The sequence below is a fragment of the Capsicum annuum genome, chromosome 1 (genome assembly GCF_002878395.1).
Source record: "Capsicum annuum cultivar UCD-10X-F1 chromosome 1, UCD10Xv1.1, whole genome shotgun sequence".
Classification (NCBI taxonomy): Eukaryota; Viridiplantae; Streptophyta; class Magnoliopsida; order Solanales; family Solanaceae; genus Capsicum; species Capsicum annuum.
In genome coordinates, this window is record NC_061111.1 from 180,763,551 (window position 1) to 180,782,345 (window position 18,795).

General features: G+C 33.4%; 1 protein-coding gene across 1 annotated transcript; it reads left to right on the forward strand.

The window, feature by feature from the left end:
• Positions 1-1,886: 1,886 nt before the first annotated feature.
• LOC107852315 (probable 1-deoxy-D-xylulose-5-phosphate synthase, chloroplastic) lies at positions 1,887-7,066 on the forward strand. The gene is made up of 10 exons (NM_001398343.1): positions 1,887-2,542; positions 3,102-3,230; positions 3,343-3,507; positions 3,599-3,749; positions 4,168-4,439; positions 4,525-4,798; positions 5,093-5,400; positions 5,525-5,806; positions 5,898-6,182; positions 6,323-7,066. Exons 1-10 carry the CDS (start codon positions 2,399-2,401, stop codon positions 6,470-6,472), a joined length of 2,160 nt encoding a protein of 719 aa, NP_001385272.1. The 5' UTR covers positions 1,887-2,398; the 3' UTR covers positions 6,473-7,066.
• Positions 7,067-18,795: the final 11,729 nt, after the last annotated feature.

An 18,795-nucleotide genomic window follows, 5' to 3' on the forward strand; every position in this document is an offset into this window, starting at 1 on the left:
GTGTATTTAAAATTTCAAGTATTACAGCAAGCTATCATTATATTGAAGCAACAAAACACTATCTCGATGACATTATATCAATTTATTAAATTCAGAGCAACACTATTTCGATTTCATTAGATTAATTTTTCAAATTCTTGAGCTAGGTTTATTGTCCTAACTTGATATTATATTTTTTCATTGAAAATATGCATTGTTTACATTCTTACTTCATATCTGCATACATTCTACACCCCCAAGTCCCCACTTGTAGGATTATATTTTATATGCTATTATTGTTATTGTTATTCTATTTGTATATATCTACTAAAAAGAAGAATTAAGATTGGCTTTAGGCCCCCAATCTCGTTCACTCGGCCTTGATCATATTGATAGATAGTGGAAAGATGAGAGCGAGACTGTGGAGAGAGAAAGGAAAGATGTATCAATATGAAGGTTGTGTCATTATGCATGATAACATGCATATTGTATCAAAATGAAGGTTGTATCTCAGATACAAATTGTATCAATATGCATGAATATAGGTTGTATCCATATGGAGGTAGTATTAATATGAAGTTTGTATCTCAAATATAATCATAGAAATGTATCAAATCGCATCAGATGAAATCACAGATGAGGAATGTATCAAATACAATCTCAACAAGTAGTTACTTGTATCATATATTATCAATAGCCCTTTTTTTCAAGCTCTTATTTGATTTTTGATCCCATTTTTGACTATAAATGAGAATATGTGAGAAAATTCAATAGAAGGAGCATATAGAGGGTTCACATTCTTAAAATTTTGGGCACAAAACAAAGAGTTTACGGGGTGTGAATCACAATTACCACTTGAAGAGGGTTCTAATCACCATATAAAATTAGGGGATAGAGGATCAAAATTTTCACAACTGAGATACACAGATTACATTGATATGGAGGGACGAATAGGGAGCACTTTTCATTGAAGAGGGGGAGGAGACGCGATAGACAAAGGGAGCGAGAGAGCAGAGAGAGAAAGAGGCAGGACAGATAGGGACAGTGCCAGCTTAAGGTTCAAATCAATGAAGCAATGACTTTAAACCCTAATTTTATGTAGGTAGTCAGTATGATTTTTTTTTTTTTTGAGCTTGAAGCCTCTTAATAAGGACTAGCTTTAGGCCTACGATGTTCTTGAGCCGTCCTTAGAGAGGGCAAAGAGTGAGGAGCGAGAGAGGAGAAAGCGAGCACGAGAGGGAAAAGAGGAAAGATTTTCTACAAAAACCTATGCATAGCTATATTAGACAATACTATTTCCTCCACTTCAAAATAATTGAATTGTTGGAATATGACACATATCTTAAGATAAAAAGATAAAGTCATAAATTAGTCTTTTTTTTTTTTTTTTTAACTTTTTCAAACTACAAAACGTTTGTAATGATTATTGAAACTCATCCTCAAAAATTTAATTAATAAAGTATAAAATTAAAAAAAAATTCAACATCTATCTTGAATAATAAATAATTTAATTATTTTGAAATGAAAGAAGTAATTTAAAATAATTAACTATATATGCTCTGTATAAAATTTATAATACAAAGAAGGATAATCTGATACTCCTATGAAAGACGAGATAAGAGTAGGGAGTCAATCGAAAGTGACACCACTTACCATTGAGGGGTATAATAAAGTAAATGAAATCTATTTTCACCCTCATATATAGAATTCAAATTTAAGTGGTGATAATTTTAGAACTTTTAGTTGTGAGTGCTCCCCCTCCCCCCTCAAAGATATAAAAATGCTATATTTATTTTAACGAGCTTTAAGCAATCTTACAAAATAGAACTGAATTAATTTGACAACAAAAATTTCGAAGTGGGGAAGGTGGTTGCAAACAAACAAAAAGTATAGTAACACCATTCCCCATTTCTTTCCCACCCCAATCAAAAAGATACATTATCATATCTTTCTATCTATTTGTGATTTTTTCTGACGTGGCCCAATAGAAAGTAGTGCAACTTTTTCAAGATTTCAATTCATATCCTAGCTTATTCAATGCTATACAACACCAGTGTATATATTCATACAAGTGTACCTTCACATCACTTTGCTCTTGGTTTAGAGCATTTGATCCTTTCATAAAGATTCAGTTTCTTCTCCATTTCTCATCCCTCCAATCACATCCTAATTTCTTGGGTTTATTGTTCAGGTACAGAAGTAAAACAGAAAAAAAAAAAAGAAAAAAGAAAGAAAAACAGCATTTAGTGACAGTAGCACCAGCACACCCCACTAGATTTTCTTGAAAGAATTTTGAATTAAATCCCCTTTATCAAGAAAACCCAGTTAGGATTTGGAAGTTAGGCACATTTATTGGGTGGTTGGGTCCTGAAAACTCTGCATAAATTTCTTGGTATATACATACAAAACACTCTTTATCATGGCTTTATGTGCATATGCATTTCCTGGGATTTTGAACAGGACAGTGGCAGTGGCTTCAGATGCTTCAAAGCCAACTCCTTTATTCTCTGAATGGATTCATGGAACAGATCTGCAGTTTCAGTTCCACCAAAAGCTTACTCAGGTTTGAACTTTTTTTTTTTTTTTTTTAATATTTGAACCATTTTGGAGCTTTGTAGAATGCTCATGTTGAACCATTTTTCTTTGAAACTTTTCAGATATAAAAAAGATTACAGTTCTCCCACATGTAGTTCTTTTTATCTGATTGCCAGTTGCTTGTACTAGTATTTGTTTATTTTCTTCTAAATAGTGATCATTGATTCAATCAATTTAAGTTTTATTTGTGGAAGCAGATTCAAGATTTATGAGTTTCTATAGCTAACTTAAATTAATAGACAATAATAATTGAGTTCACAATCAAATTTTATAGAGATGGAAATTTAGTGAATTTATATATGTAAAAGCTATTGGATTCTCATTAACTCACAACTTATGCTCTAGATCCACCCCTGATTATTTGGAAGTAAAATTTGCTATTTTAACTGGATTGTTTTGTCTCATTGTCACTGCTTTAAGATGTGAAAAAGGATATAGTTATTGATATTTAAGTGTATTTAATTGTCAATTTGAGATTATAATTATGCTGAGTGAGATGGTTATTTTTGTACTCATTTATTGTGAAGGTCAAGAAAAGGTCACGTACGGTTCAGGCTTCTTTGTCAGAATCCGGAGAATACTACACACAGAGACCACCAACACCTATTTTGGACACTATCAACTATCCCATTCATATGAAAAATCTTTCTCTAAAGGTAGAATTTTATATGTCACTTAATTGTCTCCATGGAAAAAGTTTATACCATGGTTGGAAAAGTTGACTCAATAAATTATGTGCTTAAAGTTTCAAAATTAATTTTGATGTAGGAACTTAAACAACTAGCAGATGAGCTAAGATCAGATACAATTTTCAATGTATCAAAGACTGGTGGTCACCTTGGTTCAAGTCTTGGCGTTGTTGAGCTTACAGTTGCTCTTCATTATGTCTTCAACGCACCCCAAGATAGAATACTCTGGGATGTTGGTCATCAGGTGGTTATCTTGTTTTCTGATTGCTATGGTAAACTAATACTCTTTAGAGGCTTCAGTATTCTCATTTGATGGTCTGTTTTGAATGTTGCAGTCATATCCTCACAAAATCTTGACTGGTAGAAGGGAGAAGATGTCAACATTAAGACAAACAAATGGACTTGCTGGATTTACTAAGCGGTCGGAGAGTGAATATGATTGCTTTGGGACTGGCCACAGTTCCACCACCATCTCAGCAGGCCTAGGTATATATCCATTCTGCCCTTCTTCTGCACTGAGTTCAATACAGAATAAGACTCGTGATACTTTGAAGTTGTCTCCTCAAACGTGGACCGGATGTGAACATAAGTAATAATTCACTAGGGGTTTCATCTGGCGATATGAATGCTGGGTCTTTATTTGAATTGGTATACCTACATCCATACAAGTTAATATGCTGGGTCTTTATTTGAATTGGTATACCTACATCCATACAAGTTAATGTAACTTGGCCTATGCTTGCTCTTCTGGTGATATAAGATGTATATATCATAAATGTGCATGAATCATAACTCTATAGTTCCAGTCAGTTAAAAGTATGGTACTTCATCATTAATCTTCTTTAAGTGTATGGTCCGTAACTGTAGCTATTCAGACTTTAAGGTGGTTTCTTTGAATGATCAGGGATGGCTGTTGGAAGAGATCTGAAAGGAAGAAACAACAATGTTATAGCCGTAATAGGTGATGGTGCCATGACAGCAGGTCAAGCTTATGAAGCCATGAATAATGCTGGTTACCTGGACTCTGACATGATTGTTATTTTAAACGACAATAGACAAGTTTCTTTGCCTACTGCTACTCTGGATGGGCCAGTTCCTCCTGTTGGAGCTCTAAGTAGTGCTTTGAGCAGGTTGCAGTCTAATAGGCCTCTCAGAGAACTAAGAGAAGTCGCTAAGGTTTGCATACTGATAGAAAGATTTGAATAAGGGTTTTTCTAATGAAGAAACTGAATTGGGTTTTATGTGATTGAAATTTCTGCAGGGGGTTACTAAGCAGATTGGTGGACCTATGCATGAGCTTGCTGCAAAAGTTGATGAATATGCTCGTGGCATGATCAGTGGTTCTGGATCAACATTGTTTGAAGAACTTGGACTTTATTATATTGGTCCTGTGGATGGTCACAATATTGATGATCTTATTTCTATTCTCAAAGAGGTTAGAAGTACTAAAACAACAGGTCCTGTACTGATCCATGTTGTCACCGAGAAAGGCAGAGGTTATCCATATGCTGAGAGAGCTGCAGACAAGTATCATGGTAAGCACTCATTTATCCATTTACCGCCACTAGACCGCCTTAAATCTTTATACCAATACATGTGCTTCAAGTGTGTCTGATTTGCACTTTTCAGTGGATACTTTATATCCAAATGATATTTAGATTTGGTTCTATATTCTAGCTGACATTGAGAAGTCAATAGACATTGTACTTCTGATGCTGAGCATGAGAAATGTCTTGCTGTTTGTTTTGTTCTCCTGTTGTGTCTCGCAAAGTTCATTCTTATGTAAATAGAAAGCATGAAACTTATATTTGTTTATGGCTGGCTTGCAGGAGTTGCCAAATTTGATCCAGCAACAGGAAAGCAATTCAAAGGCAGTGCCAAGACTCAGTCCTATACAACATATTTTGCAGAGGCTTTAATTGCAGAAGCAGAAGCAGATAAAGACATTGTTGCAATCCATGCTGCCATGGGGGGTGGGACCGGGATGAACCTTTTCCTCCGTCGCTTCCCGACACGGTGTTTTGATGTTGGAATAGCAGAACAACATGCAGTAACCTTTGCTGCTGGACTGGCTTGTGAAGGCCTCAAACCTTTCTGTGCAATTTATTCATCTTTCATGCAGAGGGCTTATGACCAGGCAAGACAAATGCCTGCAATTAGTCTCTTTGTAGAATATAGTGCATTTTCAGTGAATGTCAGAATCTGCAGATTTTACGGCCTAAAAATCTCGCTAACCGAGTTCATGGTGGTTCTGTATCCAGGTAGTGCATGACGTTGATTTGCAAAAGCTGCCTGTGAGGTTTGCCATGGACAGAGCAGGTCTTGTTGGAGCAGATGGTCCTACACATTGTGGTGCATTTGATGTTACTTTCATGGCATGTCTCCCTAACATGGTTGTAATGGCTCCTTCTGATGAAGCGGAGCTATTTCACATTGTAGCAACTGCTGCTGCCATTGATGACAGACCAAGTTGTTTCAGATACCCAAGAGGAAATGGGATTGGTGTAGAGCTTCCGGCTGGAAACAAAGGAATTCCCCTTGAGGTACATTTTAATTTCCACTATGCCTTTAATGCTGTCTGATATCTATCAGAAGACGATTAAGTAATGGTTTTTCCTGTAAAAAAAATTGCAGGTTGGTAAAGGCAGGATATTGGTTGAAGGGGAGAGAGTGGCTCTATTGGGATACGGCTCAGCAGTGCAGAACTGTTTGGCTGCTGCTTCTGTGTTAGAATCCCGTGGCTTACAAGTAACAGTTGCAGATGCACGTTTCTGCAAACCACTGGACCGTGCTCTCATAAGGAGCCTTGCAAAATCACACGAGGTACTTGTCACTGTTGAAGAAGGATCAATTGGAGGTTTTGGATCGCATGTTGTTCAGTTTATGGCCTTAGATGGGCTTCTTGATGGCAAGTTGAAGGTAAAACTTTGCTGAAGATATTTCGTGCCTATGTGTAGTGGTTCATCTGGTTATTTCTCAAATGTTACTGTGAGTTGTTCTAATAGCTGTATCAGCAGTCTTCAAAGATTACTTAACTGTCACTTCTTTATTTTATGCAGTGGAGACCAATAGTTCTTCCTGATCGATACATTGACCATGGATCTCCTGCTGATCAGTTGGCAGAAGCTGGCCTAACACCATCTCACATTGCAGCAACAGTATTTAACATACTTGGACAAACCAGAGAGGCTCTAGAGGTCATGACATAAGATGCAAGAACTGTAAAAGAATGTATATTATAAAATATAGTTTTAGGACAAGTCACCAACTAGCTGAAACAGTTGTAAGCTGTTATAACTTTCATAAGCAGGTTAACACATAATACTTATTCTCCAAATATGTAAAGTTTCCATGGCTGAGCCACAGTTCAAGACCTCTAAGTCTCTTCAAAGAGTTGTGATTAACTCATGTGGTTTCTGGTTGCGTAACCGTTGCTAGATTTGGAGTTAAATTTCAACGGCCTGAGTCCATGAAGACAAATGAATATAAAAGATTTTGTCTTTTGTAGTTGCACAAGAAAGGCAACTCAATGACATTTCAAGTATGAAATCACATAAAGTTGAAAGAAGTTTTGTGAACTCAGCGTCACAATTGACTTAATTAATTGCCTTTCAGTCATGGTCTTGATTAGCCATAAGAATGCATAGATGAAACCATTTTCTTCAAGAGAAACTATGCTATGCATGTTTGAAGACCTATTAGAATCGACAGATACAATCTCCTAAACGAAGGGTCGAAAAGAAAGCAGAAACAAAGAAGTGTTGCCTTCTACAATACAACTTTCCCTTTCAAAATAGTTGCTCCATTAGTTTAAAAAAGAATGACCTAATGTCTTTTTTAGTTCGTTTAAAAAAGAATGATCTCTTTTTTTTTTGGTAATATTTTAATTTCAACTTTTCATATGATATATTTAGGACCACAAGATTAAAGAATATTTTAATATATTTGATACAACTTTAATTTAAGACCACAAAATTTAAAAATTTTCTTTATTTTTTTAAATTTTATGTCAAATTAAAATAGTCACATTCTTTTTGAAATGGAAGTACTATTTACAACTTGTCATGTAGAAGCACACGAGGCTAGATTGATGCATACTATTGCCTCTTGATTGAGCACAAAACAAACTTCCTGTAGAGTCCACACATGTATCTCTTTTTTTCAATAACATAGATATTCGAGTCCCTTTGCACGTGACTCAACTAATGCGTCGTGTACCTGCTAGAAGCTACCTATCTCCTACTTGTACAAGTATCACACGACTCTACTCACCAAGTCTACAAATGTGACTTTTAGGTATTCATTTAGTGTGTGTGCTTGGTTAGGCAGATTGGTCATGTCCAAGTGTTCAGATGCATGTATCAATATTATTTAAAGGGCTTAAGTAATCGACGTGCACTTAAAGTTAACTCAAAAATTTACTTAAACTTTTTAATTAGGATCTACACCTATTAGATCTTTAATTTATTTAAATTTTGATCTAATTAGATCTTTTTTACACAATCAGCAAAAAGTATATAGAGAGTGTAACACATTCGCGTTACGTGGCATAAACGACGAAGTAAAAAATAACACTTAGCATTGAATTAAAAAATATTTCATAACTAATTAAATTATAATTAAAAAAGAATTACTTCTAATTTTTTTTTAAATAAAAATTAAACCACCCTGCCCTGCCCTTGCCCCCCCCCTCACACCCTCGTCTTCTTCATTAACTTTTTTCTTTCAAAAAAAAAGGCAAAAAACTAAACACCCCTTCCCCCCTCTCCTCTTCTTCATCTTGTACTCAAGAATTCTTCGACGTAGCTTTATGCTTTTCGACAAAATTCTTTCTCTTTTACATGATAAATGAGACGAAGAAAACTCAAAATGGATTGAGGAAGATGAATAGCTTATTGATTTATGAAAATAACATTTTAATTTTTCTTTTTGAATTAAATTTACAATTTTATTGATTTGTGAAAAAAAATACATTTATATTTTTCCGGTAAATTTTTATTTTTTCTGGCAAGGTTTCATTTTTTTGGCAAACTAATGACGGGAAAGAATTAAGAATAAGATCGAATTAAGAACAAAAGAATTCAAACATAAATTCAAAATTAAGAACAAAAAAAGTAGAAAAAATGAGAGGAGAATTAAGTTTAAGAAAAAATGAGGAAGATGAGTGGGAGAAGAAGATGAAGAGGGGGGTAATGGATGGGGATGGTTGGGTAGGAGCCTTTTTTTTTTTTTTTTTTTTTTTTTTAACAAAATTGTGTTTTATTAATAATTTTTTGGGGCCCTCAGTGCCACTTGGCACGTTTTCGTTCGTGATTTAGTCAAAAAATACTTTCTCACGCGCTCCTATTGAGTGAAAAACACACGAAATTTCGTGTAGGTAAAAAAGGCCTGATTGAATTAAATTCGGATAGATTAGGGGTCTAATAGGTATAGGTCAGGAATCTAAGTGAATTTTTGGGATAACTTTAACTGCCTCTAGATGATTTAAGCCTACTTAGAGCTATAATCATTTATTTGGTGTCATCCACTTTCAAGTAATGGAATGAATAGGGAAAAATCATTATTTTCATCCTAAATTCTACTTGAAAAGTCGAAGATACACCTAAACTATTAAAGTGACCTAATACACATCTATACTATTTAAAAGTGAAATTATTTACCCCTTTAAATGTTATAACCAGATTTTTTCTTAAATGTGTGTAGACACGCTGATACTTGTCAATAGCATATTTTTTACTTTTTTTCTTGTTTTTTAAAAGATTAATCTCTTTTCTTTTTCTAGCTAAAAATTATTCCATATACACTACTGAGATACATGTTTGTTTTTTGGGGAAGACACATTGCCGGAAAAATATGATTGTCTTGGTTATTAAGAATTTGAGAAACGAGAAAAGAGAAAAGGAGAAAGAAAATAACAGAAAAACAACAAGCTCAAAAATCTAAAAGAAGTCCGATTAAAGTCATCATTGGAAGTGGAAGTCAGCTCCATCAATTTTTTCAGTATCTGCACTAGCTTTTGCCTACTGCTGCTTCTTCAATTACCAACTTCAATCTTTGTTTTTCAGTTTAAATCTGGGCAAAGCCCATTTATTGATAAAAATAAATTTGATCGGATCAAAACAACTCGAATCAAACAAGCAAAATAACTTTAATTTTTTCACCATTTCACAATCTTCCGCTATTTTTTAAAATTCGAAAAAAACAAATTCAATTTGATAAAATTTGAGCAAATTATTACGCAATTCATAAAAAACCCCAAATCTTAACCCCCAAATTCTAGCAAATCATAAACCCATAATCATAAACACAATCGATTTTGCTCGAATTGGATTTATGATTTGCTCGAACAAATCATAAATGCAAGATACCCCCAATTCAACTTTGTAAAATTCGATAAATTCATAACTCAATTCGCAAAATTCGAGAAGTTCACTACGCAATTCAATAAAATACAAGAAATTCAGAATCCAATTCGTGAAATTTAAGATATTCATAACTCAATTTTGTAAAATTCAAATAACCCACAATTCAATTTGATTTTCAACTATCTACAATAAAATGTTGAAAAAAAAGTTAAAAGGATAAATATATATGTAAACTCAACGATGAATTCATGGAGGTTAGAGAAGAAATTGAGCTAAGAAATTAAAAATGAAGTTAAGAAAGAGAGGAGAAAAGATTAAAGAAGATAAAGATGAAGAGAAAAACAAGAAGAGGGAAACACAAAAAAATAAAAATTATATAAATATTAAAAAAAAGTAATTAAATATAATTAGTTATTAAAATCTAATTGAATAATAACATATGGATGTTTTAATAAGTTTTTGATATTTTTTTGATTTTTAACGCACGTGTACGAATGCGAATATCACTTTTTATGTCAAGTTATTTACGAGGGATAAATAGTATAAAATATATTAAGTCACTTCAATAATTTAGATATATTTTAACTTTTCAAGTATAATTTAAGATAACAATGATGGCTTTTCCCGAAATAAAAACGGAACCACTTGATCACTGACAGGGTACACCCTCAGGCTAAGAAGATTCTCCAAAGTGGTCCGCCCGCGGCTTAATCGTCATATTCAGGATTTGTTGCTGTCCACTAAAGTTTGTCTATTGCATTTCCAATTATGATGATTAATATAGTGCTTAACATATTCTTGGAAATCTGCAATTGCTCTCTGCTTTGGTACGTGCAAACAAACAATATAAGACATCTAATCTAAAATAAAAATACTACAATCCACTGACAGATCACTAAAGATCATGCTGTTTTTGGATAAAACTAATTTAACCGCACATGCCTAACACTGTGTCACATATATTATTTAATTATTTAAAATTAAATAATTTTATCTATTATTAAGATTTAAACATTATTATGTATTTAAAATTTTTAAAAATTTAATACTTCTTAAATTTTTTTAATTCTAACGTTTTTATATTTATTTTTAAAATTTTCAAATCTTCTTAAAATAAAATTTAGTTGATTTCGAATTCTTAAACTAATGAAAAAAGTATTAGTTGTCATTAATTCAGATAACTTCAAATAAGAAAATGTTTTACCATAAATATATTTTATTGATTTTCAACTTTTAAATATTAGAAAAAATAATGAAAAAACGATTTTATCTAAAACAAAAACTTTTAATGAATGATAAAAGTTCAAACAATATTTCTAATGTCTTTCACATTTTTAATTAATTATTATTATTATTATTATTATTATTATTATTGTAGATTATAGATATAGATAAATTAAAGTTCCCAGTGGGTCTATTCCATTAGTTAGGATATTTCTAGTGGGTTCACTAGTTTAACCGCACGTGCCTCGTATGTGTAGTATTTGATTATTTAAAATTAGACAATTTTGTTTATTGTGAAGATTTTTAATAAAGTGCAAAAAATTCAAATCACTTCTCAAATATCCTTTACTCTTTAATATAATAATGTAAACATCATATATATTTTATTGTAAGCACATATATATTTTACCACCAGATGTTTCAAGTAGTTAATGGATCGTCACTTTTGCGTTTGTCATGCAGTACCTTTTTTTCTTGCTGTTAGAGGCTAAGAGAGATGCATCGCTTTGAACAATATTTGTAGTACAATTATTTTTATTTCTTTCTATTTTTAAATTCTTTCTTTATTTTTAAGGTTAGATTTTTAGAAAATCGTTGATTACTTACTTAAAACTTTTAAAAATTTAGTACTTATTATATTTTTTCTTATTCTAACGTTTTCATATTTATTTTTATTTTTTTCTAATCTTCTTAAAACCAACTTTAGTTGATTTAAAATTCTTAAACTAATGAAAAAGATATTAGTTGTCATTAAATCTGATGACTTCTAATAAGGAAAGATTTTATTATAAATATTTAATTAATTTTTAACTCCTTATATTCGAAAAATAATAAAAAGATGATTTTATTTGAAACAAAGATTTTTAATGAAGGACAAAAAGTTCAAACAATATTTCTAAGGCCCTTCACATTATTTAAAATTAAAAGATTTTGTCTATTACGAAAATTTCAAATAAAGTGCAAAAAGTTTAAACCACTTCTCAAAGATGTTTCACATTTCAATATAATAATGTAATAACATATATTTTATTATAAGTACATATATATTTTATCACCATAAGTTTCGAGTGGTTGATGGATTGTCACTTTTTTGTTGGTCATGCAGTATCTCTTTTCTTGTTGCTAGAGGCTAAGAGAAACGCATTGATTTAAAATCATATTTGTAGTACAAATATTTTTTACTATATTTAAAATCTTTTCTTATTCAAAGTTAAATCTTTAAAAAATCTTTGATTACATACTTCTTACTTATTTAAATCTTTTAAAATTTTGATACTTCTTATATTTTTCTTATTCTAAGCTTTCATATGTATTTCCAGATTTTTCGAATCTTCTTAAAATCAACTTTAATTTATTTAAAATTCTTAAACTAAAAAAAAATGTATTAGTTGTCATTAATTCTGTTGACTTCTAATAAGAAAAAGTTTTACTATAAATATTTAATTAATTTTCTCGCACGTGTGCGAAGATTTTTAATGAAGTTCAAAAAGTTCAAATCACTTCTCAAAGATCCTTCACATTGTAATATAATAACGTAAACATAACATATATTTTATTGTAAACACATATATATTTTATTACCAGAAGTTTCAAGTGGTTAATCGATCATCACTTTTGCGTTTATCGTGCAATACCTCTTTTTCTTGCTGCTAGAGGCTAAGAGAGACGCATCGATTTGAACCATATTTGTAGTACAATTATTTTTATTTTCTTTTTCTACATTTAAAATCTTTCCTTATTTTAAAAGTTAAATCTTTAAAAAATCTTTGATTACTTACTTACGACTTTTAAAAATTTGATACTTCTTTTCTTATTTAATCGCTTTCATATTTATTTCTAGATTTTTCAAATTTTCTTAAAATCAGCTTTAGTTAATTTAGAATTTTTAAACTAATTAAAAAATATTAGTTGTCATTAGTTCTGATGACTTGTACTAAGAATTTTTTTTACCATAAATATTTTATTAATTTTCAGCTCTTAAGTATTTAAAAAATAGTGAAAAGATGATTTTATCTAAAGCAGAGACTTTTAATGAAGGACAAAAAACTTAAAAAATATTTCTAAGGTCCTTCACACTTTTAATATAGTATATATTATTATTATTATTATTATTATTATTATTATTATAGATAAATTAAAATTTCCAGTGGTCTATTCCATTAGTTAGGATATTTTTTACTCCTAATAGCTTCTTTCTAGATTTCTCTTTTGGGTTATGGTGTGTGAATTTACACATGTTTTATAGTCTACCTGAGTCATCCTTGCTATTTAGTTTTATTTAATTCATCTTGTCACACCCCTTTTTTTTAACCGAAAAAGATTCATTTTGGGTTCGAAAGGGTTTTTATTATTAAGTGACAAAAGAAAACGATTTTTTTCGAAGAAGGATTATTTTTACATCTGAAATCAGAGTCGCCACTTGGCATAATCTGGTGTGCCAAGTCACCTTTGGAAAATCCTTTTCAAAATTATTTTGACTCTTTTAAAACTGGTTTGCGAACAGAGATTCCGGCTAAGGAATTCTGTTGATCGAGGGGAAGGTGTTATGCACCCCTCGATCCCGTGGTTCGACCACGGTCGCTTGGTGAAGCATATCGGCAATATTTGACACTACAAATGCATAAACCACACAAAGTACGCGATAACAATCAATCACACAAACAAACAAAACAATCCAAAATTTAGTGTCCAGTCCAATTATACAACCCAAAGTAAAAAGAAATGTGAGAATAAAAATTTCTATTCTAACCTACCCTAATCCTAATTACGCTCCCAAGCTACCCGACACCTCGGGCCTTCATCACGGATGTCCTCCGAGTACATAATACTTTGGGGCATTTCCCGGTGAATAAATACAATGTGTCTCGGGGCATTCCCCGGCTAAATGAATACATTTCGAATTAAATACGACAAAACTAGAAAGAAATATTCACATGCACATTTCAACATTCAACCGAAACACAAGTTCTAAAATTTGCCTACCCAAACCTATATTACCCTATTCGTTTCAACGTAGCATGATAATATCGTGTTTCATATCGACAGTAAATCAAAATTAAAATGAATCTATCCTTTTTGTCAATTTTTCATTTCTCACCCCCCAAATCCATTTTAACCACATTATTAAACCACTCGACTATCAAGCCATTTTTCAAAATCCGAAATCAACAACACATACCCCAATGAAGATTCAAACATTTAAGCATACCGATCATTCATATTCACATCAACAATTAACATTTGCTCAAAATATTCAAACAACCGCAAAATCACGACATCAACCAAAATTCGAGATAATGAAAGAGTAAAGTTAAGAGATGGACCTTCAAAGAATTGATTTCGTTGATAATATAGAATTACAGAAATCCAAATTCGAGAGCCCGAATAGAAACCTTGACGACAAACCAACTTGACACAAAAGAAAAACCAAACTCGAAGTCCGATTCGAATACCAAATCTGTAAAGCGACTGAGAGTACTCAACACATACCCTGCGACACGAACAGATGGGGTCCACCTATGAATTTTCCACTGGAGTTAATTCAAATCTTACTGGGATTGACCCTAACAAACGACGCTGACCTGAACGGACCAAAATCTAACCCAAAAACACCGAAACTAACTTGAACAAACCGAAGTCTAACCCAAACCATCCAAAATCTGACCCAAACCAGCTGGAATCAACCCGTTCAGGCAGATTTCAGACTGATTTCATTGTTCGATCTTGGTTCTTGGTCGGGGATATGGTTCAAATTGGGTTTCCAACAGGTTTTGGAGTTAAACCAGGGCTGGTGAAGTTATTTTTGATGAAGAGTGGGCGGGATAACTCGATCTCTAAACGATTTCTTCTCTCTCGAAGTCTCTCACATCATTTTGCTCTTTATGTGTATGTGTGCGATTTTGGGTGAGACTGTGTGTGTCAATATTGAGAGGGAGTTCTGAGGGGGTTAATAGCGTCTGTGTATGTATATGTTTTCCAGGAAGAAGGCCCCTTCACTATTTCCTTTTTCTTATTTCCCAAAAGTCCCTCTCTGTATGTATTAGTGTAGGTATATAAAGAAAAAGGGAAACTTTCCCCTTTCTCTCTAATAACGTGGGCCTTTTTGATATATAATGGAAAAAGAATGAGTACTACCCTTCTTAGAAGGTTCCTCTTATTTTTGTTTTTAATCCATGTTTCTTTCTTTGTGGACAAGAAAAAGGAAAGGGAGGTAGAGGGTCACGTGGAGGGTAGGGTAGGTGAGGGTAGGGGTATGGGGTAGGTTGTTAGGATGAGGTGTAAAGTTGGTTAGGGGTTTGTTTAAAGTTGTTATTTTTGTATTTTTTGAGGGTATAATAACATGGATGAGGGTACACAGTAAAATTGGGTAAAAAATGCTATCGGGGAGGAACGAAATTAGGTGTCTACATCATGCCCCCTTTGAATGTAAACATGAAATTTTTTTAGGCAAAGAAGTAGACAATAAGACAGAGTTTTGTCCCAGCCATTATTTAAAGGAAGAAACAGAAAGAAGAAGGACAACCGAGTCTTGACTTAGGACATCTTACCAACCCAAATTATGGAGGAATAGAATGACCAGTATCTCAAAAGATTTAAAAGAAAGGAACAATATCGAGTTGGAGAGTCGAGTGAGGTTCCATCGAGGTTCCGATCCGCGGCTCTGTCATTACATCAAAATGAAAATTACAAGCTAAAACATAAATGAAATTACAAAATTCCTATCTATGCAGCTTCTTTTGGACTCTTGACTTGAGTTTCATCACCCTATTCTTCAGGCGGGCTCCTGACTTGTAATTTCTTCGCTTTGTTGCTTGACTTTTAACTTCTTCGCGTTGTTGTTTTACTTTCAACTTCTTGACCTTGTTGTTTGACTTTCAATCTCTTAACCTTGTTACTTGACTTTCAATTTCATCACCCCATTCTTCAGGCGGGCTCCTGACTTTCCATTTCCATCGCCCTGTTCTTCAGGCGGGTTCCTGAATTTCAATTTCATCACCTTATTCTTCAGGCGGGCTCCTGAAACCAAAATCAAAACTAAAATGAAAATTATCCAAAACAAGGATTATGATAAAGAAAAATTTCATTCATTCATTTTTGTTGAAAATAATGTCCCATTTTTTAGGAGGGTCCTGAACATAAAGTAAATTTCCATTTTTCAGGAGGGTCCTGAACAGAAAGTAAATCCCATTTTTCAGGGGGTCCTGAACAGAGAGTAAAATCTCATTTTTCAGGAGGGTCCTGAACAGAAAGTAAAATCCCACTTTTCCAGAAGGGTCCTGAACAGAAAGTAAAGTCCCATTTTTCAGGAGGGTCCTGAACATAAAGTAAAATCCTATTTTTCAGGAGGGTCCTGAGCAGAAAGTAATGTCCCATTTTTCAGGAGGGGCCTGAACATAAAGTAAATTCCCATTTTCTAGGAGGGTCCTGAACTGAAAATGAAATTCCATTTTTCAGGAGGGTCCTGACCAGAAAGTAAAGTTCCATTTTTCAGTAGGGTCCTGAACAGAAAGTAAATTTTATTTTACAGGAGGGTCCTAAACATAAAGAAAACTTCCATTTTCCAGGAGGGTCCTGAACAGAAAGTAAAGTCCCATTTTTCAGGAGGGTCCTGAATATAAAGTAAAGTCCCATTTTTTAGGAGGGTCCTGAATAGATAGTAAAGTCCCATTTTTTAGGAAGGTCCTGAACAGAAAGTAAAGTTCCATTTTTCAGGAGTGTCCTGAACAGAAAGTAAAGTCCCATTTTTCAGGAGGGTCCTGAAAAGAAGGTAAAATCCCATTTTCTAGGAGGGTCCTGAAAGGAAAGTGAAATCACATTTTTCAGGAGGATCCTAAATAGAAAGTAAACTCCCATTTTTCAGGAGTGTCCTGAACAGAAAGTAAAGTCCCATTTTTTAGGAGGGTCCTGAGCAGAAAGTAAAGTCTCATTTTTCAGGAGGGTCCTGAACAGATGGTAAAGTCTCATTTTTCAGGAGGGTCCTGAACAGAAAGTAAAGTCCCATTTTTTAGGAGGGTCCTGAACAGAAAGTAAAATCCCATTTTCCAGGAGGGTCCTGAACAGAAAGTAAATTCCCATTTTCCAGGAGGATCCTGGACAGAAAGTAAAATCCCATTTTCCAGGAGGGTCCTGAACATTAAGTAAAATCCTATTTATGCTTTCCCAAAGGTAGCTGAACTCATTGAACAAAAACTTTACCCCTGTTTCATCAAAAAAAATTTGTCAGTTAAAACTTAGTGGAGTCCTGCAGCACTTGGCTTCTCAGCATCAGCTCCAGCACTCGCTCCTTTCATCTTTGTTCCGAATCGCTAACACTTGCCCCTGTTTTGCCACCTCATTGACCCGGATCCAGATTGAGGGAGATTAGTTCTGACTTAAATAATGAATTTCAATTTTTCCATGCCTTTGAGATGCACCCTTTTCCAAATCTGAATACTCCCACGAACCCAACAGCCGATCGGTTGATAGACTTTCTTTGCTTTGTGTTAAATTATGATCATATTTCTTTCATGTGCTGGTTCTCAACTTTTCCTCATACAATTGGGAAGACTGGTAGAAAGTTTTGAAATCTTTTCTCACTTGCTTTGACACAAACTTGACTTTAGATATAAAGAAATGATGGTGACTTTTATTTTGATAAATGCACAAAAAGACAAAATATTAATATGTAAATGAAAGAAAAGGACAATGTCCCTTATTCAAAAAGCAAACTTATCTGAATACGACACCGACTCCAATGAGTTTGACATGCATTTTGGATTAAGTTGCCTGATCTTCCTATCCAAACTTCCCATTTGTTGTTGAGTTCATGCCTTTTCCACTGAGCCGCTTCTTCAAATCCATTGGACTCATACATCTCATTCGATGGAAGACAACTTGAAAGACTTTTTCCAACCAATGTTTTTCCATTTCACTTTTCATCTTTCTCTCGAACTCGCCATCGCCTTATGGAGTCCGTGAGGGTTTTCACCAATAAGACTCTCTCATTTTCATTTCTCCGAACTCACCATCGCCTTATGGTACCCGCGAGGGTTTTCAACAATAAGACTCTCTTATTTTCATTTCTTTCCTGATTTCTTACACTGAGGAAAACAAGTAACACCCCATGATATATCATCATATTCATTGCATGCTTAGACTTAACATTATCAAAAATTGATATGAAGGACTTTCTTTGGTTGTTTTTTGATAGGGTTAGAAGAGGATGACAAGAGGCTCAAATGACACTTGAAGTAGTGGTGAGATTTAAAACTTTTGGAATCGAATCAAACAATGCATTAACTCATGCCCTAGTTGTTGTTGACTGGGTGACTCTAAAATCTTTATTTGGTTGGACCGATCTCTGAGTAGGGCAACCTATATATCTCACTCCCGAGAGAGGAGAATCAGGTCGCACGTAGTTCCATCAGCTTGTTTTTGTTTTGATTTGAATTTTTTTTCTTTTTTGAACTCTTTCTTTTATTCTTATTTTTCTAACATTTATCTGTTACTCTATTTTGATTCCCAAAGAGGGATATGAAAGAAAAAATAAAACTTAGCTCAAACGGGTAAACAAAGGATTACACAATATTTGGATAGAAGAATAAAATGCCTTCATCATATCAATCTTCAAAAATGCAAGTAATAATCATGCAATAAAATCAACAAAGGATAAAATATCATACATAATATCTTTTGACCGCGTCAGCATTGATAGCCATTTTTGCCATTTTGCCTTTAATATCTGTCAAATATAAAGCTCCATTAGGCAACACTTTATTTACAATAAGGGACCTTGCTAGTTTGGAGAGAACTTGGCTTTCGCTTTAACCTGGTAAGGAAGGATACGCTTCAATACCTACTGACCACTTCAAAATGCCTGGGTCGTACCTTTCTATTATACGCTCGATCCATTCTCTTCTAATATAATTGGCCATGACAAACCGACGTTAGCCTTCTTTACTCAA